Consider the following 26,341-nt stretch of genomic DNA (forward strand, 5'->3'; position numbering starts at 1 on the left):
AAATCAGAACATACAGCAGGAGGTGACCTGAAAACCGAAGAATACGCTAACACATAGTCACTTTTAATACATTAATCATGCTTTGAGTTTCGAGTACATACAGTGATCCGATACATACAGTTGTGAACAAAAGTTTATTTAAACTTGGAAAGACCATGTATATCATGGTTGTCTTGAATTTTTCTAGTGAGTCCTATAACTCTTCATTTTCTAAGATGGAATCATTGAAACACATGGTCTCAGGTCACAACAGGTCATGACTGAGGTTTTCTGCTGATCACAAAAAATGCATTCTGCAGGAATTTTCTGTGGTCAAATGAATCAAAATGAAAACTATCTGGCCATCACAACGACCAGAAATAAATTTGGAGAAGAAAAAGTGAGACCTTTAATCCTAAGAACACCATACTTAGCATTAAGCATGGTGGTGGTAGTATTATGCTGCGGGGCTGTTTTGCTGCTACTGAAACTGGTGCTTTACACAAAGTAAATAGAATAATGAAAAAGAAAAATCAACTACAAGACTGAGTCCTGGAGTCAGTTGGGTGTTAGAACAAGACAATGACCCCAAACACACAGAAATGGTTAAATCGGAAAAGAATTAAGGTTTTAAAGTGGCCTTCCCAAAGCCCTGACTTCAACCTCAAGAACCTGTGGACTGTTATTAAGAAACAAGTCTTTGTCAGAAAGCAAATGAATTTAATTTAACTGCACCATTTCTGAGGCTGCAAAGTAGTTTGGTGGCTAGCACTATCGCCTTGCAGCTAGAAGATCCTCAGTTCCAGGGATCTTTCTGCATGGAGTTTGCATGTTCTCCCTGTGTGGGTTTTTTCCAGGTTCTCCAGCTTCCTCCCACAGTCCAAAAATATGCTGAGGTTAATTGGTAATTGTAAATTGTCCATAGGTGTGAATGTGAGTGTGATTGTTTGTCTCTATACGTAGCCCTGCAATAGACTGGTGATCTGTCCAGGGTGTCCCCTGCCTTCACCTTAAGTCAGCTGGGATAGACTCCAGCCCCCCGCGACCCTAATGAGGATTAAGCGTTGTATAGATAATGGATGGATGGATGCATCATTTCTTCCAAAGGAGCGGTCAAAAATACAACAAGAAACTTGCCAAACATGTGTAGGCGGTAACCATAAGTGGTTGACTGGAGTGAAAATCGCCAATAGACATTTAACCAAATGTTAGAATACGTATATTTTTGACCCAGCAGATTTTGTCATATTTCCAGAAGACCTATAATAAATTTATGAAAGAAACAAAATGCATTATTGTTTTCTTTGACAAAGATAGACATGCTTCAGTTATTCCATCAAGTTCAGTGCTATGTCCACACGTTGTGTATGGGATGGAGAAGCAACAAACTCCAGCTGCAGGCTACTCCAAAACACTTCACACCTCAGGAATGATCCCTGACACAGTGCTACAGCCAGCTCTGTAACACCTGCTACATCCTGTAAAAAGTGTAAAGTCACAGCCTTTTAGAAGCATCTAATGGAGTCCCATGTGTTTTTCTGTTTGATGTGAAGGGCATCCCGTACCCTAACCCCTAAGCTATTCACACCCATATAAAAGTTTGACTTAAAGTGAATTCTCTTTTGACAAATACGTTTCTTCGGACTTGGAAGGGCACATGTCCAAACTTATTCACATTCATTCTCTTTAATCAGTAACATCTTTTTTCACAACCACAGCAAACAAGGCAATTTTTTTCTGCAGACTACCTGATGTCTTACTTCAGAATTTTACTGTAATTCTGTTTGTCATGCATTAAACTCTCACCATGTTTGACCGTGGGATGGTGTTCTTGGTATTGAATGAGTCTTCTTTCTTTTGCTAAATGGAAGCCACATCCCTGTGTCCAAACAGCTTCATTTTATCATCATATCCAGCAACAGATCTAATAACTTAAAGCTTTCTTCCTTGTCCAGGGGAGCTTTTGCAAAGGCTAGGCGAATTTTTGTGTGCTTGTCTTGGAGAAGTGAAGTTCTCCTTGTCGGGAATCAATACAGACCAGCTTTGTGCAGTGTCTGATGGTCAGTCTGTCTTGAGATCTTGGTACCAGAACTGCTTAAATTCAGCAGGATGACTTTGGTGGGGATCTTGCATTCTTCCCGGCATCTCTGGCAGTACTGTCTTTGAGGTCACTTTTAGCTTCCTAGCCCAAGCTTTGAGATTTCTCAGTGTGGAACTTCTTGTACTTTTTAATTATGCTTTGCACTGTGGCCACAGGCACTTAAAAACCCACAGACATGACTTTACAGCCGTTCCCTGCCACGCGAGCAGCTACAATATGCAACTCTCTCTCAGTGATGGAACCTAATAGCAGCTCACCAAGCTCTTTTGCTGTAGCCATGATTAGCAATTTACAAGTAACCACCTAGATAGCTACCGCATCAGCTTTTCTCAGTTTATAGTCTATTAGAACACTGTAGAACATGGTTGAAATTACCGAGAGAATCTGGAGTGATATAGAAGCTACGTTTTCGAAAAAGATGTGAGACAATTTCAAGAGGTATAAATATTTTTGGACCTGGAATTTTTATTAAAAATAAAAATAGAAACAGTTCAAAATTATTATTTTTTTTCTCTAACACAATGCCTAATATCTTTAGTCACTTATTTCTGTCTTTTCAGACCTGCAAAATGGAGAGAAGAAAAATCTATAATGAATGTTTATGTTTAGAAAAATAAGAAAACCATGGTTTGATGTATGAAATTGGAATGCACAGTGACTTGGTGGTTAGCACTTTTGCCTTACAGCTAGAAGATCCCCAGTTTGTGTCCCCCACCTTCTTGGGATCTTTCTTGCATGGATTTGCATGTTCTCCCTGTGCATGCATGGGTTTTCTCCAGGTACTTCCTCCCACAGTCCAAAAACATGCTGAGGTTAATTGATGACTCTAAATGGTCTGTAAGTGTGAATGTGAGTGTGCATTTTTGTCTCTATATGTAACCCCGTCATAGACTGGTGACCTGTCCAGGGTGTCCCCTACCTTCACCCTAAGTCAGCTGGGATAGACTCCAGCCCCCTCATGACCTTAATGAGGATGAAGCGGTGTATAGATAATGGATGGATGGATGGATGTACGAAACACTGCTTTCAAGTAGTACACCTTTTTGAATATTCAACATATTTGCTGGTATCAAATGTGGAGAGAACACAAATTTACTTGATTGCTGTACACTTACTTCACTGACCTGACCTTGAATGCCATTTCAAAGTCTAATTGTTGTTTTCCATGATTAACTTGTGTATCTGATCTTCACACACACAAATATAATTAATTTATGGATGTCACTGGCTCTGCTGTGTACTACTCACAGCTTTGATCGCCTTGCTTATCAGACAAATCACTCATTATAGTGCAGCAACATGTGCACTTGATACCTGACATTTCATTCATTAGACTAACTACAAGATTAATCTCTTCAAAGCTGGCAGGTTTATTCATTTGCAGCTTGAAAGTAACAGTGAGAGCAAAAGCATCTCAGCAATTTGACTTTTAGATCCATGATTTGTAAGACACAATTCTATTAAAACAGCACATATTTTTGAATCCTTCTCGTTCTGTATTCACTACTGTTCACACCACAGCGTAAGTGGTGGATTTTATTTCAGCAATTAAGATGAATGTTGTCAGTGGTGATGCTCTTTACAGACACATTTAACCAGAGTGTCCATTTACCTGAAAATTTTACTCATTGCAGTCGCAAATGTTCATTGTTGTCTGCAGTGAAGTTTCAGCCTTTACCCTTGACAGCGACTCAACACATTTGACCACACAAAACTGTACTGTATAATCTCTGGCAAATCCCTGGAGCACCACTGAATCATTTAGAATCCTATCTTATTATGGATCATTTTTCCTGCACAGCTTGTACATTTTTATTGATCAGTATATTCACAAATTAATTTGGTTTTTTGCACTCCTCAAATTTGACGGATTTTTCAATAATCACTGCTGTCTTTTTCCACACAGCCCAGTTCTGCAGTGTTTTCAGTTTGCTCTCTTTTCTGATATTTATCAAAGTGTGTTACTTTGCTGACATGAGTTAATGTGGTATTTTAGGCCAAATGAAGCTTGCAGTGCCTGATAACACACTAAATTGCCCTTGTCTTAATGAGCCAGTTATGCACTATATTGTCATGAACAATCTGTTATCTGGAGAGGCTTCAGTATCGTCATTAGTGTCCTGTGCTTTGTGTAGCATAATTTAGACTGAATATACAAAGGAAGGAAAGGAATCTGTTTGCCAGAGGTGATGCAGGCATTTTCTAGCAGATTATAATCAGTTACTATCTCACCAGTGAAAGCATGGAGCTGAGGTACCTAGGTACTAGAAGTTGCTTAATGTAATATTTTAACTCCAGCTTTTAGACTGTTTTGTTAAACTTCAGAACTCTATAATCAAAGCTCACCGTGGCTTTGATTATAGATTATATCTGTGGCTTTAAAGTAAAATGTACACTACCATTCAGAAGTTTGGGGTCGCCCAGACAATTTCATGTTTTCCATGAAAACTCACATTTTTATTCATGTGCTAACATAATTGCACAAGGGTTCTCTAATCATCAATTAGCCTTTCAATACCATTAGCTAACACAATGTAGCATTAGAACACAGGAGTGATGGTTGCTGGAAATGTTCCTCTGTACCCCTGCATAGATATTCCATTAAAAATCAGTTGTTTCCAGCTAGAATAGTCATTTACCACATTAACACTGTCTAGACTGTATTTCTGATTAATTTAATGTTATCCTCATTGAAAAAAACTACTTTTCATTCAAACATAAGGACATTTTCTAAATGACCCCAAACTTTTGAATGGTAATGTACATTTTCACAAACGCATACACATCTGTGCTCTATAGTCATTCCTTTATTTTCTTCACTACAGTCAGGACATCAGGGTTAAATGAGGCTAATTGTCCTTTGGATGCATACACTCCAATTCTGTGATACTGTTCCAACATTATTATTGCCCACCCTGCTTAATTGTAATCCAATGCTAAGCAGAAGCTGAGCTGTTAGAGTGCAGAGAAAGATGGAGGAATTCAGTATTACATGCGGTATGCCATATAATACTGCATTAGCTGTATTACAGTACTGAATCAGTTTTTCTCTAGACTGTTGGCCTTGTCCATACAACAAAACTTATATCTAAAAAAAATCTGCATTTCAGAGTTAAGACTTTGTATTTAATCTCTTGATTGTTTTTTTTATTATTTTTTTTTTCTCTAACAGAATCCCCTTTCAACAAGAAAGCCTGAAGCTATGCTTTGACTCAGCAGTTCATATGAATTGTCTTTCAGGGTCGTTGATGTGCTAACTTTTTCTACAAGAAAATAGTTTGGCATTTCAATAGAATCAATCAAGCAGAGCACATTAGTTCTGCAGCATGTGCACTTTCACTGGCAATTACAGAACAACAGAGAGAAAAAAAAGTGATGGAGCAGGAAGTCTTTTCTATTTGAAATGTTAAATATAGCGCGTTAAGAATTATTGAAGCCTTACTGTGCAGACACATGAGAAAACGGTGCTTTGTTGTTTAGCAAAGGTGCTCATCCTTTATAAGCAAAGACAAAGAAAAAATACCTGAAGCCCTTGGAAGCAACAATAAGGCAGTGATGTGGTGGCTTCTCACAGCAGACGTCTTAAATTGTCATAGCAGGAAAAGCAGATGCATAATTAATAACATTAATGATGGCTCTGTTCCATTTAAATGTCCCAGTAAGCCAGCAGAAACAATACCTGGTCTGCAGAACTGGCACACCTGAATGAAACTCAGCCATTAATCATGTTAAGTTGCAGCTGTGTTGGACAAGGCGAGATGTCTGTTGTGAGAGAGGTCCATAAACAGACCCTAATGATAAATGAAAGAAGCAGCCAAGACAAATAAACTGCAGGATCTGGTTCAGAGACAACCAATCCCCATCAGCTTCTAATTTAAGTACACTTTACATGGAAACGTGTGCAACAACAGATCTTTTCCACAGAGGATATTTTCATATGCACATGTGGACAATAAAATTTACAGTAACTGAATTCCATTTGGCCTCATCTGTTTGGGTTCTTCATATGGATGGTTCATATTTTGACTTGTTTTAACAGGAGAAGCCCAGATGTTGTTATTTATATTAACAATGGCTTTGCTTCATTTTGTAAGCCCACCAGTAGGCCAGACGACACAACCTCTCAACCTTGTACTTGCACACACATGAGGAATGCACCATTCTTCATGTTATTAGAAGCAGTAGTATTAGCAACCTGTAATGGAATTAACATGTTGTTCTGGCAGGTGCAGACATTATGTAGAATTCTGTGTACACGGGTTCATATTCGCTTGGCAAAATAAGAAAACTATTCCAATTGCCTGTACAATAGGCAATATGTGTTTTAATATAACATTTTTAAACAAAACTTTGAACGTTTAACCTGACACGCTGCCTGTCAATATTCATTTTGTGCCGATTCTAATCTGATGATAATGCTGATGTGTTACAAAACACGCTCACTGAAAGTAGTTGAAATAAGAAAAAAAAATCAGAAAATAAATATTACTACATTCAAATATGAAGTGCATTCTGTACTCTGGTTCCTTGTGCATTCAGAATTTGAAATCAATAAGTCAACCCACACAGAGAAATTCAAATGAGGCACATCGCAAACAAAAAGAGATTGTTGCAGTGGAGGAGGAGTTAAATGTTTTCCCACTGAGGATAAAATATCTGGATGGAGAATTTAATCAAAAGGAGAACTGCACAGTCCAACAAAAACAAATCAATAATAAAAAGCTAAAACAATAACAAATAAAAAATAAAAACTTAACCAAATAAAATGCATTATAACTCATCTTGCAGTACAGATGTATCTGTTTAAGCCCGTACAAGGAGAGAATGAGTTTTAATTTAGTGAACAGCCACATCACAGAACAGTCTTGATACAGCTTTACAATAAATAGTATGTTATATACAGTGAAACGTTCAGTGTTAGCTGGGCTAAGCATTCAATTTTTAGTTTCATTTGTTCTATGTAAGTCATAGTGCAATTCACAGGCCACCGCAGGGGGCGCTGTCCTGGATCACTGTGTTGCGTCAGCTAAAACGAACAAGAAAAGTTGCAGCTTTAATTATTATTATTTTTTATTTTAATCAATTAAAATGACAGGAGAAACTTAAAACGTGTAATTTGTAATCGTTCAACTAATAAATACCAATTATTAATTTGCTTGGATTTCCTGAATTTTCAAGGAAACTAAGAAGTCATTATTTTGACGTCACCAAAATGGACTGAAAAAACCGTAACGGTCTCCTTTCTGCACGGAGCCCTAACACACACTTGTTTGAAGTTTCAGTGAAGACCAGCAAGAATGAACAAGTAATTCATACGGAGTTTTTAGGAATGCATAATTACTTGTAACTTATAATGCAACCTAAATCAGCGGTTGCTACAGTGGCATTTACTATTAATGGGCGTATTTTTAAGTGCGTCATTAAAATGTCGTATTTGGCTAGTAATGTCCATAGACTTTATATACAGTCTATGGTAATGTTGCAGCATAGCTACGCAGTTTCCCTGAAAATCTGCACAGTTTTCATTTATTTTGTTGTATAGTTTGTATTGAGTATTTAAACTGTATTTGCAACTTACAATGCAACTCTCAAACAGTGACAACTACGGTAGCGTTTGCCAGAAATGTCCTTATTATTCCTTACTATACAGAAATGTTGAAGTTAGCCAAAAATGTTGGAGCGTAGCTGCAGTATGTTGAGAAATTATTTCTAATGAGTTACTGTCTCTAAAAGGAGAAATACTTGTGTTTTTTTTAATCTGTTTGTTTCTGAATTATACTTTGTCAAGCCAAAAACGGAAATATAAAACGAAAAGAAACGAACTAGAAAAAAATGTTTAAAACGGATTGAAAGCATGTTATGTAAAAATGGCAGTTTTCTGGATGAACAAAATCTCCACTTACTGTTGTTAATAATTAAATAAAATCCCAATAAAAGCCTGCAGTAGGCAGCACTTATTAAACATTCCATGTATTATTAAGGTGTTTTTGCCATTATCAAAGTCACTTGTCATTTACTTTCATAATGTGTGTAAATTTACATTAGAATATTGAGTTCACTGATTGCCTCTCACAATCTTAGATTAATTCTCTTTAGAGTACAGCTCTATGCATTTAAGTCAAAGCTTGACGTTATGATGTTTGGGTTTCATTTTCTTTAACCACACAGTAAATATACAGCCTGTTTGACTTACCTAACTGAACAAAACTAATCCATCTTCTTTTGACAGTTGGGGTTCAATTCTTTACCCTTATCATATTTTCTCCTTCAGTAATTGCCTTTTCTTTCTATTTCTCAGGCTCAGAAAAGGGAATTGATTAAATTGTGAGTCTCTGTGGCACAGAAGGAAAAAAGAAAGCAAAAAAAAACCTCAGTCAAAGAAAAATACAGTGAAGCCCCAGAGGCCAAGTAAGTCTGGCGTATAATGTATCTTTATCTATGACTAATGACACGACTTCTGTGGTATTCTCATTACATCTGAGCCCTTTCCCAGAGGACGCTAATTTGAATGAGACTGTAGAAATGTGTATGAAAATCTATGTTGCTTTGGAAGACAGAAGCGCACGCCACATCCTTATTTAACCTCAGGATGTTGAAGTTCAATCAGTAATGTTAAATTTCTTTCTTGTACTGTGATGAATTGGTTTCAAACAAGTGGCTTGAGGGAGCTTATGGAATTCAAGAAGCTGTAATTGCTTGGAGAGCCTGTTAAGGCATAAACATGAATTTCAGCTATTTACCACACTGAGCATCTCCCTTCATGTCTTTACTGACGCTTCAAACGCTTTACTCCTTCTCAGCTCACTCCTCTCTCATCTGACACATTCCTGCCACTTTCTTCGCTTCTAGAGGTTTTATAAACCAATTTCTTTGGGGAAAAAAATCAATCCATTAGAGGTGGAGTCCAAGAAGAGGAGAAAATTTAATAATTAAGGGTGCAGCAGTGAAAATAGCTGCCGAAATGAGCCTGTCCAATCACTTAACAAGGTGTCGTTTTATATTCCTGAGAGGTGGCCCTGTGTCAGAGTACAGATAACCTTTTAAAAGACCAATTTACTTTCCACAATTATTTAGACCCACTCTATTAACTAAATTACTAACTTTAAGTGATCTAGCCTCTGTGCCCTCCCTAAGTTGTTAAGGCCAAGGGCTACAGAGCATGCCAATGAATTTACCCTAAAGTGGATGTATTGGAAAAATGTCTTACCCTTTGCCATAAATCAGCCACAGCTTTCACTTGGATAACTAAAAGTAACAACTTTCATGCAACAATATTCTTACCTTATCATTTGTGGACCCAATTGTATGTGTTAAAATTAAACAAAGCAATAAACGAATGTAACACAGTCTGACATCTTTCAGAACAAATGACATTATTTATTTAATTGAGGAAAATTAAAGTACTTAATTGAAAATGCCAACACCTGACAGGATCACAAAATCCATTCAGTGAAGGCTTGTATTTAATGACCTTTGAGTAAAAAGGTGGTGGACTGTGGGAAAGAGGTACCGAGACACGTGCAAGCTGTCTGTTAAACTTCTCAGTTCCTGCATTATTCAGTCCCTTGCAAAGTCTATAACCTACGTCAAACTTTATACATTTAAAACAGAAGGAAAAGCAGCAGTCACCAGAGAATTTTGTCAAATGACTTGAACACACTCCCTGTTCAGTGTATTCACTCATCAAAAGTATTGTTCTTTAAACAGGTGTCAAAGGACAGATCACATGTATCCCCAAGATTTCTACAATGCATGGCTCCTGAAACATGACCGAGAGAAATGGTTGCGTCGTTGACAATACCTATTTATTCTGCCTGGCAGCCTGACTAATGATGTTAGCAGGAACTTGAAGAAATTGCATCCATCTTGACATTCTTAAGGTGAGACAGGAATAAATCAGAAATCATGACTTTTTGTGTATATTGTCTGTTTATGTGTCTTTAAGCCAAGCAACAATGCTACAGCTTCAGTAATAATATATTTAATCGTTTATTTAATGCATATGGTTAAAGTTATAAAATCCTGTCAAATACAGTCAGTCCGAAGTCCACAGAAAACAATTGTGTAGGACTAATATTAGAACAACACATTGTTGTATGAGATATTTGCTTTGTCAAAACTTAACATCAGACACTTTGAAGTCCAGCGAGAGCCTCATCAGCCTCTTTGTAGTGTTTTTGAAGGCAAGTGAGCTCTAACCAACAGGCATATGGACAAATTAAACGCTAATGAACAGAGCACAGGCCAACATAGACAAACCACAACATGATACCAGCCCTGGAGCTTTAAGTTTCAGGTCATGCAAATGTGGTTTTTCTCCTCTTATGATTATTGTGCGCCAGGGAGTCAACTCAGTATACAAGCATGCGTTATAACAATAGCACTATTTATGTGCACTTTCACAACCAGCTTCCACCTGGTGTAAATACTGGGAGGTTTTCAGTTACGCACCCAAAAGGTTATTTTTGCATATTTTTTTGATAATGAAGTCTGAGGAAAATAGTGACTTGAAGTGAAACTGGTTCTGTCCCAAGTGTACGAGAAACTCATTGTCATTTGCATCTACAGTAATAACCAAAAATACAGCTTTTGAATAATAACAATAATGCATTTTATTCATAGGCGCCTTTCAAAACACCCAAGGACACCATACAAAATAACCAAAATTAAAACACATTAACAATATGAAACTTCAAGATGTAAAAAGGTTAAGGGAAATATAACAATTTTAAAACAGAAGAAAATTTGCAGAGAAATGGAATTCAGAGTGAGTACGCTTGTTTAAACAGGTGGGTTTTGAGACAGAATTTGAAAATGTCCTATGTGTCAAGGTTTTGAATGTCAGGTCTGAGGGAGTTCCAGGGGTGAAGCTATTGAGAGCCTTGAAGATTAGGAGCATGGTTTTATTGATGCGGTCTGTGATTGGAAGCCAGTGAAGTTGTTGGAGAACAGGGGTGATGAGGTGAAGAGAAGTTGTCCTGGCGATGATCTGGGTTGCAGCATTCTGGACTAGTTGGAGTTTATGGAGGGACTTGAAGGGGGAGACCAGAGAGAAGGCAGTTGGAATAATCCAGGCTGGAGGTGACCAGAGAGTGGACCAGGATTGTGGTGCTGACAGGGGTGAGGAGGGACGGAGGCGGCTGATGTTCCAAAGATGGAAGTATGCAGACCGAGTGATGTTATTGATGTGAGTTTGGAATGACAGAGTGCCGTCAAGGATGATATCCAGACTCTTGATCTGAGAGGAGAGGATGGCTGAGTTGTGAATGTTTTTAACTGAATTAACTGAATGAACCTTTTTAGAGCCTTTTTGGGTTTTTATTTTGAAAAGCTGTACAACAGTAATGTTTATTCAGAGGTAATTTTTTTAGCAGGCCTGAACAAACTCACTTTCCAAAAGGTCCTTGATGTTTGTGGGTTAAACATCACAGGTAGACAGAAGAGGCAAGCCAGTGAGCAGATGTGAGTTCACAGTTAGCTCAGTTATGTCCTCAGTAACAGCAGTACAGAAACAGCTCTCTGTAAACAGCAGAGACTAAAGATAAAAGGTTGAAAAAGTGACTCAATAATCTTTCAGTTTCTAATAGTAACTCTTGTAGTGCATGCTGATTTGTCTTCTGATTTGGAAATCCAGGGACACTGCATTGAATTGCAGAAACTAGTGTAACAGGCTAGCTGCCCTTACCACAAGCATTTTCTGCAGTACATCTGCACAGTACAGAGCTACTGTACTTCATTTTTAAGAGCTCAATGAATTGTAAGTAAAATAAAACAATCAAAACACACATCACATCATCTTCACCTATTGAAATAGCACATGCAGTGCAACAATATGCAGATAGAATTCATTTGCAAAAACCATACATGTACTATAGGGAACACTAACACAAGGAACACATAAAATTAAATTTAATTGAAACATTGAGGCACAGTATATGCCCTAACCACTCGGCTATCAGGTCACCAACATTCATTTACAAAAAATAGGTGGACAAAGTGTTTAGTAGCTAAAGTAAAACAGTCGCTTTTCCTGACATTAAGTATTTTGAATTCTGAATGTGCTATGTGTTAAGAATTATTTGCCACTAAAAACGCTGAAATCAGAGGCAAATAAAGAAAATAGGAGCAAATAAAGAAATGCTGGAAGTTGCTCTAAGTTACAAAACAAAAGAGGCAAAAAAGACTATTATCAGCATGTGTAATGTCAAATTGTTGGGTGTTTTTCTCGACTTGGTTATGCTTATTTAATTTTGTTTATATATGCTATGCATGTGCTTTAAGATAAGTAAAATTGCTTTTTTTATTTCCATTTTTTTCTGTTGCATTGCATTGAGCTCTCAGGGCAGCAGCAGTATTGTGATAGATAACTGAATTTTTACACTGTAGGCAATTCAGTGTGGCCATTATTACTGACAGTTATGAATAACACATTTTTTATATTGTGCATGCAATCAGCTTTTGCTGAGAGGGCTCAACACAGAGATCTAAGGAGCTCAAATCTGGACAGAGACATTTTGAAAGATGCCCTAGATGTTTTTCATACTGTTTTTGTCAGATTCTATCCTTGCATTTATGATGCAGGCTTAATTGGAACAGGCTGTCCTTGGAGCTGAATCTGAGGAGGAATCAATGGGCAAGCTCTGGCAAGCAAACAAAGAGGAGAGAAGAGTGAATGACAATACAAAATACATTGTTTACATACTGTATGAAAATATATAGCCACCGATGAATAAATAGACAAAGTGTTCTTCTGGATATTTTAGAACATTCTCGGAGCCAGAATAGTAAATGTCATCAAATTTTCCAGCCACTGGATATTTCCTGTCGCATATCAACAGAAAATGGAATAGCTTTCTCTCATCTCAAATCAGATAAACAACTTGTACTAGCAAAAAAGATAGGCTGGATTTAATGAAAAGGCACAGATGCAGGTCATGGGACTGAGACAAAATCAAAGCTGGAAACTACATTAGGGATGGGCTTTATGTTTTTCAAATTCATAAAGCAAAAGCCTCATCGCCTTGATGCTGAATACAGCCCTTCTGATAACAGGGACAGAACTGCTACCCTGTATTCTCAGTGTTATCCCTATGTCTCTGTAACCTCATGTCTGCCAAGCAAGTTATCCGTGGTGGATTGGGAGATGTGTCATCTTGTCAGAGTGTCACCTTTGTACTCTCCTGCCACAGTCTGCTTAAGCTCAACTGCACTGTTGCTGCCATTACGTTTGAGACATTGGAGGTCACCTAGGTCCTCTGTTTCTTTATGTTCTCTTTCGACCTTGTTTTGCTTTTTCAAGATGCTGAAACCAGACATAGCACAATAACTTTAATGCGTGATTGCTTAATGTCATCCGTGTTAACTTGCACATTGGACAGGAGGTGGAAACATGATTTTATCCCACTAAACATACAGTTTTCCCATTTTCTATCAATAGAGAAATACTCAAACAAAAGCTTTTATAGAGTGCCACCTTTTTCTCCTTTGATTTATATTCGTGCAATTATGTCACAGTTTGTGAGGAATGCCTAAATGTATTTTTGGGTTTGATACGAAACTTATATATTTTTTTATTCATGTGTCATTATTCGGAAATATTCCAGATGTGCATTATTTTAAATAAATTTCACCAACACTTAATCTACCATAATTATGTCTCTGGAAATGCTGGCATCTGTGATCTTCTTAATAGGAACGAGTAGCAATCTTACTATATTTAAGTGCAGGCTGCTTGGATGTCGTAAAACACACCTAAGATAGATTGTAGAAAGAATGGTCCTGCAGGTGTTCCCAATTCATAGAAATGATACAACTTGTCAGCACTGGAATAGCAAAACCCTGACACCACTGAAACTAAACAGAAACTGAGTAATAGGCTGCAGTGTTTTCACCTACCCACAGACTTTATAACATCAAATAAGCCATTGAGCTGCTGAGCTGTTAAATCTGTGCAGAAGTGCTTGTTTGCATTCTGTCATAAAACTGAGGCTGTATGCCTTCATACAGGTTCTGTATGAAGTTTATGATATTGAACGCACATGGCATTTTTTTTTTTTTGGCCAACACTTTTTTCCCCTAAGAATATGTGATGTTTATGTACTTGGTTTCTTTATAGTGCAACATAAAGCTGAACGCCATTGTCTTGTCTCCATCTAGTGTTCAGAAGTAAAACTGCATACTGCCCTGCAATCCAAACAACCTAGTAAAACAAGCTGCATCTTGTCCCATTTGTCAACGAAAGGGGGAAGGTTACATTTAATGATTGGGCTAAGATTGATCTGTTGAACAATAACAATCTGAAAATTAGTGAAATCCAAATTCAATCCAGTATAAAAGAGGAAATGTATAAGAAAATGTGAAGGAGTTTGATGTAGACGCAAAGATATTGTAGCTTGTAAACCCTAAGCTGTGACCTTTTGGTAAAGAACTTTCTAAATTAATATAATTTTGTATTTTGTCTAACTTACAAAATTTAGTATGTGGATTAATTCAGTGAGATCAGCCCCGAAACTCCAACTGTTGCATTTGCAGTAACTTAATATTGTTCATTGATTATCAGGTAATGCTTTGATTTTATTACATTTTTTTTTTAAAGCTTGCTTTACAGTTGACAGTGTAGGTGTAGAAGAGAGAGAGAAAGAGAGCGAGAGCGAGAGAGAGAGAGAGAGAGAGAGAGAGAGAGCATAAAATCCAACAAGTTTCTCCAGCCTGAATCTTACTTGGGACATTGCAGTTATATGTTATGTGCCTTAACCATTATGCTAGGCTTCCTAGTGGTCTCATCATATCTTTCTGTCATTCAAAGGAATGTTTCTAATATTAAAATCTACCTAACTGGGTGACCAAACAGATGTATGTAATTAAATTTTACATTCTGGTACAGTTGGGTGTTGCAGACGAATAGTAATAATTCAGGTATAATGTGTTTGTTTGTACTTGATAGAAATCTGTCACATCTTGTCCTCTAGCACCTTCACTTCCTACATCCTACCAATGATGTCATAACAGTGTGTGTATGTGTGTATGTGTGTGTGCATGCACAGTATGTAAAGCATCAACATGCGTCTTCACTCTGAGGGCTGACTCATCCCCATATATCACGGAAACACACCCCTGTGTCTTGGCATCATTCTCCCATGTTTGCTTGTTTTCTTTTCCATCAACTTGGCAGCAGAGGGTGTCGAGAAGGCGGAACAGTCTGAAAAAAAGATGCATCACTGACAGGCTCACATGTTGGAGAAGTGAAGTAAATCCTCAGGTGAGTCACCTATCAGCATGAAGAGAGATGACCTGTTATAACACTTTTCTGCAAAGAATCTCAACAAAACAAGATTTTCTCACATCTGAAAAATCAGTTGTCACGACTCATTACTTTCGCACAAACTGATTTTGGTGAATGTGCTGTTTGATACTTGCCGTGATACTTTGATTGTCCTTGAATATGCCACTTTTTTAACTTTCATTTTAGAGAAGAACTAAAGCAACAAAATTAACAAAAAGCAGCATCTCCTCACATTTTCAAGTCCAGATATTTAGATTAAATTTCTGTTGATTGAGTATTTGATTAATTGTCTCAGTTATTCATCTTATCGTGTGAGTAGGTAATAACATTACATGTTTAACACAACAATTGCAATTTTATATACACACACACAATTCATCTTTTTTTGTTTTTTCTGTGTTCGGCAATTTTATCAAATCCATAAATTGGAGGTGAAACAGTAACATCTAATCAATACAGCCATTTTGATTGAAAACTGTTATATTGGAACAAAGGGCTATTCTTTCACTTTCTGTGATTTTCTGTCTATAATGTAGACAATTGACAAGCCCGACTAAAAAAACAAATGCGGTCTTAGTGGAATTGCATGGTACTATCAGTCCACTTTTACTCTGGAGTCTCTTGAGGACCCAGACAAGTAGATAAACTGGCACTGTAGTGAGTGGAGATCTGCTTTTGTGCCAAAAGGGGAGGAGGAAGAGACATGCCGTCACTGAGTGCTGTCAGCCACACTCGTGAGTCAAGGTTTTCCAGTGATTCACGTCTGTGCAAAAGCTGAACGAGAGGCTTAAAGTGTAGTCACTCTCTCCCTTTTTCTCACCACCTATATCCTCTTCTTCCTATTATTTCACTCCTCCTCTCCATTCATCTCTTTGTCCGTATTCCCTTTCCTTCCTGCCTGCTAATTGTTGTTGTACCACACCATTTATTTCTCTACTGAGCCAACAGTAGTTTTCCCCGGGCCAACACTTTTCAGCAGTGTCTTGAGGCTCTTGTTGGGAGACCTCCAGGACGTTCAAAAAACTCAAACACACCCAATTCCACCTGCGGGCCAGTGCAGCCCGACAGGGGATTTCACCGCGCTGATGACGGGGCACACTCTTCCTTCCTGAACCCACATAAATCTGTCGGTGGGCTCTGTCCTATAGTCTTATATTAAAGCTGTTTTCCATGACATGCTGCTCAGCAGGGGAGGGAAAGCTGTTGTTGACTAACATGAGCTGGTATGGCTGGGAGGGTGGATTGTGGTTAAAGTACCCTCTTTTTGATTACAAAAATACCAGCTGACCTGTTAGTAGTAATAAGCTCATTGATAATGGTGCAGAGTAGTTATTTTAACTGAAATGTACTTCTGAGCAAAAGCCAAAAAAAAGACATAAAAAAAACAAACATATGTTGCAAGAGGCACTACATCCACTCTTCATAGTCTTGCATTGCTTATTGATTTTTAATTTCTCATTGAAAGAAAACACAGTGAGTGCTGTCTACTCATGCTTTTATTTTGCTGTGTGTAAATAACACCTTAGCTTCTCTTCTCCCAGAAAAATGACAAGAATGGACTTGTAAGGACATTTCTCAACTGAGTGAAGGACCTCTGTCATCTCAAACTCAGAATAGCAGAGGCTACCATCCTTAGGCTATAATCAAACACACACACCCACAGGCATCCATACACACATGGACATGCATGTGCACATGCAAGCTTTGTGTTTGTACAACATGTAAGCTCTAACAACCATTTGAATAATAAGTAGGCATGTTTTGTGATCAAAGAAGGCATAACAAGAATCATACAATTGTAACATTTAATTTTCAAGTTCAGACAATGAAAATTATGTACAAACTCTTTACAGCTTTAAAAACAGACAATTTTGTGTACAATACTGACAATAAATACATAAACCCAACACATCCTTGCGACCAAATCTTTGTCACATTTCTTATTATGCCTACTATGCATTTTCTATTACTTGATAGATAGCGTATTGTACAGACGTTTCCGTAAAAGCATTGCACATATGTAAGCCATCCCATCTTTGTTGATTAATCCACTCATTCCTTTTTATGGTCTTACATTAGTGATGCAACATAATTTCCAGTAATTTAGCTTCTTCATTAGGCCAGTAAGATGTTAAGGTGGCTTTAATGAGGAGAACATAATTCTGCAATCTATCTACAGCAAATAGTTAAACATTCGTTAAATGTAACATTTTGAAATGCAGGATCAAAATACATTTTCCAATATACAAGACATTCTGTAGTCTATATTGTCATTGCACTTTTATTTATATGTTTGGTAACTTTAGATGGCTCTGCTCTACAACAACAGTGTTACTGTAATACTGAGTTTTAGTAACACCACAGAAACCTTACATCAGTTTCCTCCCTGAGATGATTCAAAAGTCTACTGGTGTTCTTCAGTCTTCAGGGCTCACAGTGGTGGATGTTACAGTATTTCAGAGCACAGAGGGAGACTGTGCTCCGGCTCCTGCAGGTAGCTCACCTGCCATGGAAGCCCCAGAGTGGCAGATGGCTCCACAAAAGTGTCCATGTATCCCTGAGTACAGGAGGCCCACATGCCTGGCTGGTACCCTAACCCCTCACCCACTTGAGGGTATCGCAGAGGACTGGGTGGATGATCGTGGGGGCTCCCGCAATGTCCATGTGAAGCATATAGCTGTCCCTCAGTGGGATAACAAGGGTAGTGTGGTGATGGAGGACATGATGACACGTTGTTATCCATGTAGACATGCGGCTCAGTGGACAGCCTATGCATGTGAGGCCCTTGTTGTGGCTGCATCTGGTGGGAGATGGATGCATGCCAGGGAACATAGCTCTGATGGTCCAGACGAGGAACCGTTACCCTGGTCTGCTCAAGTCGTGATGCACCCAACGCTGCTGGCCCCACAGATGACCTGTTGCACTCCCTGTGGGTGCAGGGTTTGCTGGGAGGATTAGAGCTCAGGAATACTGAGAGAGCAGAGATGCGGTTGATGGCTCTCTGTAGTGTGGCAATCTTGGATAGCCGTTTGCCACTGAGGTCATGATTTAGAGCAACACGGAGGGCATTGAAAGCCTGGTTGTAGTCCATAATTCGTTTTCTTTCACGGACATTAGCAGCCATTCTTCGAGCTTTTGAGCGGACAGGTCTATTGCGCTTCTTGGCCTGGCCTTCCTCTGGGTCACCGGGGCTTCTAGTTGAACACTCACTGTCTTGGAATGATGCCTTGGGACTTCTCTCGTCTTCACCTTGCCCCAGCACTCCGAGCTCCAGCTCTTCCTCAGAGAATTCCGAACCTGCAACACTGCTGCAGCTCATTGTGTAAACAATGTGGACAGCGGACAAGTCAGAGTAAAATCTCTCCTCTTGTATGGCAGTTGTAATGAAGAATCTTGTTTAGCTGTGGTCTGTGCGGTGGGCTGTGTTTGCAGATGTCTAGCGCTCTTCAACACACTCCCTCAGAGCTCCTCAGCTTGTTCTGTGGGGCTGCCGGTATTTGCTGCTTTGCCGACAGCCCAGGTATCCTCCTCCTCTGACTCCTCTGGTGCCTTGTGATTACTTGTAGCACAACAAGACAGGTTAGCCTGCTTTTTAAAGATCTTGAAGTCACATGGTGCAGTCACCTGTGAGGAATGGTGCACTCTCTCTCCCTTTCCAGGTTTATGGGTGCCCTCCAGGCATATGGCACTGTCACCTCCTCCTCCTACTCTGACTCTCCCTCACATCCCTTACAGGATCTTACAGAAGTGTTTCAACACTTCATGTAAGTGTAGAACATAAGCAAAACATACCAATTACTTGGAAATAGCAATTAGCTTAACACTTCCTTTGACATCTTCTTGTGTTTTTCAGTGAAGTTGTATAGTTTTTCCAGTTTAAGTTATGACTACTCTATCGGTCCATTTTCGCTCATTACAATTCCTTGTCTTACAAACAACACTCTATCAGTATACTCAGACTGAACGTTCCCTGCGCTGGCTTTTTACTCTGCATTGTGCAATGTGTACGTGTTACTTTTTACAGTAATTAGTAATGAAGGGATACTTATTTAAATAGATGTTCCATTGTTCCATGAGGCATTCATGACAAATTGCACATTTATCCAAGTGGCCTAATCTGTTATACGCATTTCCCCTTTTGTCAAGTCTGGGAAGAGAGGAACCTTCTTATCTAGCGAAGGTTACATTTGTCCTTGCAATTAGCTGTCTCTAGAGTGGCGATTCTCCCTCTCTCTGTCTCTCTCTGCTCAGGTTTAAGGGCCATGTAATTTAGAGTAGCTTCCCTGCAACTCATCCCCATAAATCAGGCCTGGGCAGCACCTGAGGACAAGAGCAGAGTGAGCCCTAGACTTCAAAGAGAGAAAAAAACAAGGGCAAATATTTTACAATTAGAACCTGCCGTTGCTGCTGGCTCAGGCTATCGATCTTTCAGTCTTTTGCTAGTGGAGATGCAGGTTCATTTAGGAATTGGAACTCTATCTGTTGCAAAACTGTAATGCTTTAAAATCAGTTTTTATTAATTACCCCTTACATAAAAAAGTTATACGTCATTGTTTAAACAAATGCCAGTAAAATACAGAATAGAAACAGACTGGTATATTCCGATTGGACTTCTTTCTCCTTCTGACACAGAACTTTCTTAACTTGAACAGGGGCAAGGAGGAAAGATCTACATTCACATGAAAGATCTGTGTCAGGTATTATTGTGGGCAGTGAAAGGTGATTGCACTGACCTTTAGTTAGGCTTCTGGCCAAGTGCAATGGGTCAGGTAACTAAAGAGTGGGTCCTCAGACACTGAACTGGGAGTCGTTGAGAAGCATTGCTTCCTTCCTGCCCCCTTCTTTTTATTGTATGTGTTGCGGCTCAGAGACGCCAATCTTTAAAACAATTACAGCCCAGAGTATCAGCTCTAGAGGCACAACTATTGATTTAGGATGGGAACGTTTTGTGTAGCCCTTTTACTATTGTGTCCAGAAGATCTGTATAGACTTGACTTTACATAGCCCTACAGAGATAATAAGTTGCACTGTTACAAATGAGTGAAAAATAAATGTATTTTTAAGTTCCCAGGAAGTCTTGAGTGTTGACACTTTGCATCAGTATGTCAACCTCACTTTCCATGTTGTGTTCATTTTCTGAATTCTATTAAGAGACAGTACCACTATAATTTCTAACTGTAGTTTTAACCTGAATATTACATTACGGCTGTGCAAAATGTAGCTCTTTTGTATCAGATAATTCTCCTTTGTATTCTTAATCTAAAAAATCTCTCACTTGCATGGGCTAGATAGCGCTGTGTGAATCATTCTGTCATCAAACAAATCAGTCTCCAAACTTTTGCAAAGCACATTGTCTTAGTGGCTGAAGCCTCTCACACATTCACAAACAACTCAGCCCTAATGATGTTTAAGCATCACAGTATTTTTTGTCTTTCTTGTTTTGTGATGATCCATTCTTGTGAAGTTGTAAAATAACCACTTAAACCACTGTACTTACCACACCTTTTAAATGACCCTGTTCATCTCCTGCATACCTTTATAGCTAAAACTCCCTGAAATGTTCAGCCCATGCTGCTGAGCTCCAAGGAGTGCGTAGGCTTTATCGCGAGCAGTGATTTATGGCTTCACAAACATGTCAGATTTACTGCTGTGGTGTAAAGAGCATGAAGACTACAGCCTCGGACTCTCCCCGTCCATTCATTTTTGACAGGTGACAAGACACCAGTAATTATCAGCCGCCGGGAATAAATCACAAGATTTTATCACGCAGCTCGCCATGCCCTTGATGGAATAACCATTTTCAAGCAAGGGGAACCTGTCCAATGCCGCTGAACCTAAGATTTGTAAATCTCCTGCTCAAACCCCCATAATGACTGGTTGTTAGCCATTTGTTATTAGAGGTCTGTGTGCCAAACGTTATAGATGTATATTCCCAAAGGGATAGTTACGGGTAATAAGTGAGTAAGGTCCAGGTTCGCTAACCTTGGCTTTGCAGTGGTATGTTAATGCATGTTTTTGGTGTCTGCAACGGAATTTTCTCACCTCAATAAAAAGCCTCCAGTCAAAAAAAAGCTTGCGGTTATCTGTGCCCTTCCACTACTTGTCACACCACAATTCCTAAGGGAGAGTTAATGTCTATAACAATGAATGGGATCAACTAAATACTGCCAATCTGCGGTTATTTCATGGCAGTTATTTTTATTTGCCGCATATTAATCCCTTTTATTACAACGGTGTGGTGTTGCTTTATTGCCTTAAAATAAGAAATTTTACTTTTTGGGACGAAAAATGGAAATTAATTTTGAAAATTGTGTCATGTAATACCATAGTATATCACCTAATCCTTTCCAAATCTTTGTAGAAAAAAAAATCATGAAATGCAGTGGTGGAAGAAGTACTCATCATTCTAATACAGTTGCAAATAAGTCAAATTTTATCAAAAAAATTCTATTCATTGACAGAATATCCTTTCCAGAGTTTAGTATTATTATGTACTGTTTCCACGCATAAGAATATAACAGTGTAATCAATACATTAACACTGAAACACCATTTTAATGTTGCAGCTGGTTGAGGTGAAACTATTTGTAATCATTTTCAACAAAGTATTTGTTGCCCTGCAACAGACCTCTGCCCATTGATAATTTTTGATCTTTGCTGTCAGAGTTGAATGCCGTCTGATCAGAAACTAGCCATTGAAGATGATCGGGCCTCTGGGAGTCAAACAAAATGAGACCTGTAGTCTTTAAGTATCATTTGAACATTTCAGGGAAAAAAAACTGAATGCCGTGTTGATGGGAGGCATAGTCAGGTTTAGTATGAGCTGTCAGCTTCTCTGTCAACATGTACCGTGGAGACATACTTGCGTGAAACACACTTCAGTGGCATAGTGAGAGAGTGTCTGCATCAGAGATCTTTTAAAATGTGTTACAAACAAAACGTGAAGATAGCAATCTTACTGACACAACAATTGTGAATCATTCTGTCTGAAATTACTGGCAATTACGTGTAGTTGGCTGCTGTAATCCCTTTGAGCGTGCACGGCAGCTATAAAATCTCAGTTGTCGGGTTGAAACAACGTCATGCGTATTTCAGCACGCTCAGCTCAGCATTGAAAGTGTTATTCACAAAATATCTGTCACAGTGTTTGGCTATTAATCATAGAGGTGTGTTGACGTTTATTCTGCCACATTAGAGGTGTTTCCAGCAGTTTACCACTGTGAGCACTCGTAAGGGTTTTGATTTATGTGGAAAAATACTTGTAAAATAGATGGTTGCTTCTAAAGAAAATATATTGTGACCAGCATTAATAAATATGTTGTCATGATTTTTCAGGATGGAGTTCATACCTGGATACAATTTACTAAAAAAACAACAAAAGATCTTGCTGATTAAGTAACCGATAGCTTCATTACATGTTTATCTTCACATTTTCTGAATGTTGATCCCACCTTTTATAAACAGAGTAGTGACTGTTAATGAGAAGTATTTGTTTCAGTCAGGTCATAAAGGCAGACTGGTTGCCATGTAGAAAAAACAACTCACTTGATGTTTTGGCCACTAAAAATCCTGTGGTCTCTAATTTAGCCATAAGCAGAGCATTACTATTACCTTTCCTCTTAGTGATTTATACTGTGTAACAAAACCATGCAAATCTGTCAGTACTGATGTCATGACATGTCTAACAGTTTCCTCCACATAGGAATGTCAGAACACTTCCTCCCCTGCCCTAAATACTTGAATCATGATATGAATCACTCATTTTTACAGGATAGTATTTACTATAGTATCATATGAACAGCAAGCTGAAGGGTGAAACAAAGCATATTTATTGCACGGTTCAGAGGGCAGGGATTAAACTCTTCACTTAAACTTTATTTCATTTTGGGCCATACACATGCTGAAATCAATTTGAGTGGTTTTCTGCAGCTTTCTACACTTGACAAAAAAATGCACAGAGTAAAAAAAAGCAAAACATTTTTTTTTTTTAGAAAGGCAGCGGTGTATGTTCATAGAGCATTCCTTCCAAAGAGAAGACAGTCATTACACTGGGTTGTCATTACAGGGTCCATTTGGGGTGTTGGAACATGTGGTCAAGGTTAACTGTCTGTAGGCTAGTTCCCACACAACCCACAGCAGTTAAAGTGATGCCTTCTGACCACAGTAGTGGTAACAAAGCATCACAGGAATACTACGGTTAAATAAGTCTAATAAGTTTACGACACTCTCTTTAATGATTGTGTATAAAATGTCTGCTCCCGGGACAGGGACTGGATTGACAGTTATTAGAAATTAGTGATTTATTTGCTCAAATAGGTGACTGACAAAATAGATAATGTACAAATTTAAACATATACATTTGCAGGCTGGTTGACAGTGAGTATATTTGCTTAAGAACAAAGGAAAGTTAGAATTATATGTAGGAGTTTTGTCATTACCTGGTCTGATAATTGTAGCTTTGTTCTTCAGGTCAGTCCTAGAGATCGTAAGCTCATCTTTCCTCTGGCCATTAACCTCTCAATGGAAAGATAGTATGCAACTACAAGTCTGTAGATGTAATGACAATAACTGTGCTCTTTTTCAAAAAAGACACAAATTTGACTTTGACCTCATTCCGTCAAATTAAGGCCAGGGGAAGAGATCTTAAATATTTTCTTTTTTCCTATAGAACATTTCCACTACCAGTGCTTGACAACAGTTAGTGTTGTTTGTGATTATAAGTTAGGCGAAAGGTTCTCAAAATCTTAAGTCGTGTTTAGACTAGTCAGGTGCCCCATATGAATAAAATAGGATTTGTTACCTGTAATGATTTTCCCACTTCTAAATGGCCATTACAGATGACTTCTCAATGTGCCTTAAATTCAAAAGTTTCACTACAATCCCCAGTCCTTGTGTTGTGAAAAAATGTATTCAGACATTTAACATTAAGAGGGGATTGATTAATGAGCAGTGAGCAGAAGGGCTGACTACAAGATAAGCTTGTTTGAGTATACATAGCAACACCTGACATTTTTAAAAAATGGACATGAAAAATAAACTGACCCTTGATGAACTTTTAGAATAACAGATAATTGAGGATTACCTGCTGTATTACAGAAGAAGTTACTTACACACTGGAGTTACCTGTGTATTTTAATAAAACATTAAAGCAAAAATAAAATTCTGTTGAACCAGTTGACAAAATGGAAACGACAGACCACTGAGCACTGCACGTGTGCATAGGAAATGTGGAAAGTACATGCGACTTTAAACAAGACGGCTACTCTATTTGTCTTTTGTTCCAGAATTTCACTGTAAATGTGCTAATGGAGAACACACACTAGTTCTATTTTATACATCGCTTCCACTTAGTATCTAGATCAAAAAGTTTGAAGGCAGGTTGAAATTTCCTCAAAAGTAATAATCCCAACAAATGGAGCCATTAGATGGAACAGAGGAAAGACAAGACCATCGAATAAAATATGTAAGGGAATTTTATTTTTTATATCTGAAAGACTATCTCAAATGTCTACACGCAATGAGTTTAGAGCTGTGACTCCTTTATATTTGACATGCTACTGAGATTGAGGCAGCAGGAAAATAACATTTTTGTAAAGATTGCCCTCTAGTGGCAAACAGATGGTATGCACAGCTACTGAGCTTAAAGTCTATTTGTTCCTTGTACAAATGACCAGCAGACAAACAAATAACAGTCTTCTTTTAAATCATCCTTGTAGATGCTCACAACCTGAAAAGCACTCACTGCTTGCATCAGACTATGAGGAGCTTTTCTACTCAATCTAGTTTAATAAATGTAGGAACCTGCATTTGTGCTATCGTTGTAAGAACATCTAAATACATATATACATATCTGTATCTCTATCTGTGTGTGTGTGTGTGCGTGTGTGTGTGTGTGTGTGTGTATTTTTGAGATATGATAAATATTTGTGTTTTGTGTAAAGTATAGTGTGTAAGTGTGAAGAGTTTTGTTTCAGCTTTTCTGATAGTGACAGTAGAGGGACTAAATAAAAATATGTGTTTATGTAAGTGATCAGAGAAGTGCAGCATAATCAGCAGCTCTGTTCTGTGGTGTCAGGCAGCCTTTCACTGACTGGAATATTTAATTAAATATTGTCAAGATTGTTACAACTACCATTACTAGTGCATTGATTTGGCCCTTTTCTTTCTGTTGCATTTATCTGTACTACCCATGTTTTTGCCCAGCAGTAAGATGCTACTGTTCCTTTTAGATTTATCCCAGAAATGACTAAAAACAGATGAATACCACATATTTCATTAGGATTTGTTATCGAAACATTTGTTGAGCCTTGTAGTGCAACCGTTATGTCACAGGTTTAGGGTGGCATTATTTTAGGAGACAAATTGTTTTATTTATGCATTTGGTACATGATGATTAAACTTTGGGATGAGTTTGGTGTCCTTAAAATCTAGACTTGTTTCCCATAGTTGGTGGTGGTTATTAGTACTTGTGCTGAGTTTCTTTTCCAAAAAGTCAGGAAATAGATAGGCAAGAATGTGCGACATTGGTATCGAGAAAATGCTCCCTATCCCCTGTAGATGGTTTAAATAGGCTGTATTTGCTTTCTGATAAATTGACACAACAGATTATTTTACATTCTTCATGTTATTGAAGCTCGAATTCCTTGTATGTTCAAATTCCTTCATACACATGAAAAGTTAAGCTGTCAGTCAAGCTGTTTTATCAGTTTGGAGAGAATCTGATATTCAGCAACTGCAAACCAGAAAACCATTATATTACTAATGGATGTTCAAGGTCTGCAGATGATGGTTTCAAATGATTCTCAATTGGAAGTGTGATTTGAAACGGTGAAATTACCAAAACGTAACAGCTGCAATGTTAAATATAGAATATGCAGTGTGTCTGACCAAGGGTTTTTTATTGTGTCAGTGGCATTACATATTCATGCCTCTGTGTGCAACAGCCAAACCTCTGATGGTATCACATGTATTCCATTATGT

The 26,341-nt window shown here is 38.2% G+C and overlaps 1 protein-coding gene across 1 annotated transcript; it reads right to left on the reverse strand.

Moving 5' to 3' along the window:
- Positions 1–17,153: 17,153 nt before the first annotated feature.
- bhlha9 (basic helix-loop-helix family, member a9) lies at positions 17,154–18,913 on the reverse strand. Its single transcript, XM_023281535.3, has one exon. The coding sequence runs from the start codon at positions 18,679–18,681 to the stop codon at positions 17,809–17,811; it is 873 nt and encodes a 290-aa protein (XP_023137303.1). The 5' UTR covers positions 18,682–18,913; the 3' UTR covers positions 17,154–17,808.
- Between the last annotated feature and the right edge of the window lie 7,428 nt (positions 18,914–26,341).

Source organism: Amphiprion ocellaris, chromosome 14 (assembly GCF_022539595.1).
Source record: "Amphiprion ocellaris isolate individual 3 ecotype Okinawa chromosome 14, ASM2253959v1, whole genome shotgun sequence".
In the NCBI taxonomy this organism is placed as follows: Eukaryota; Metazoa; Chordata; class Actinopteri; family Pomacentridae; genus Amphiprion; species Amphiprion ocellaris.

Excerpts from the sequence above, each read along its gene's own strand:
- bhlha9 (XM_023281535.3), bottom strand. The coding sequence starts at position 18,681 with ATGAGCTGCAGCAGTGTTGCAGGTTCGGAATTCTCTGAGGAAGAGCTG.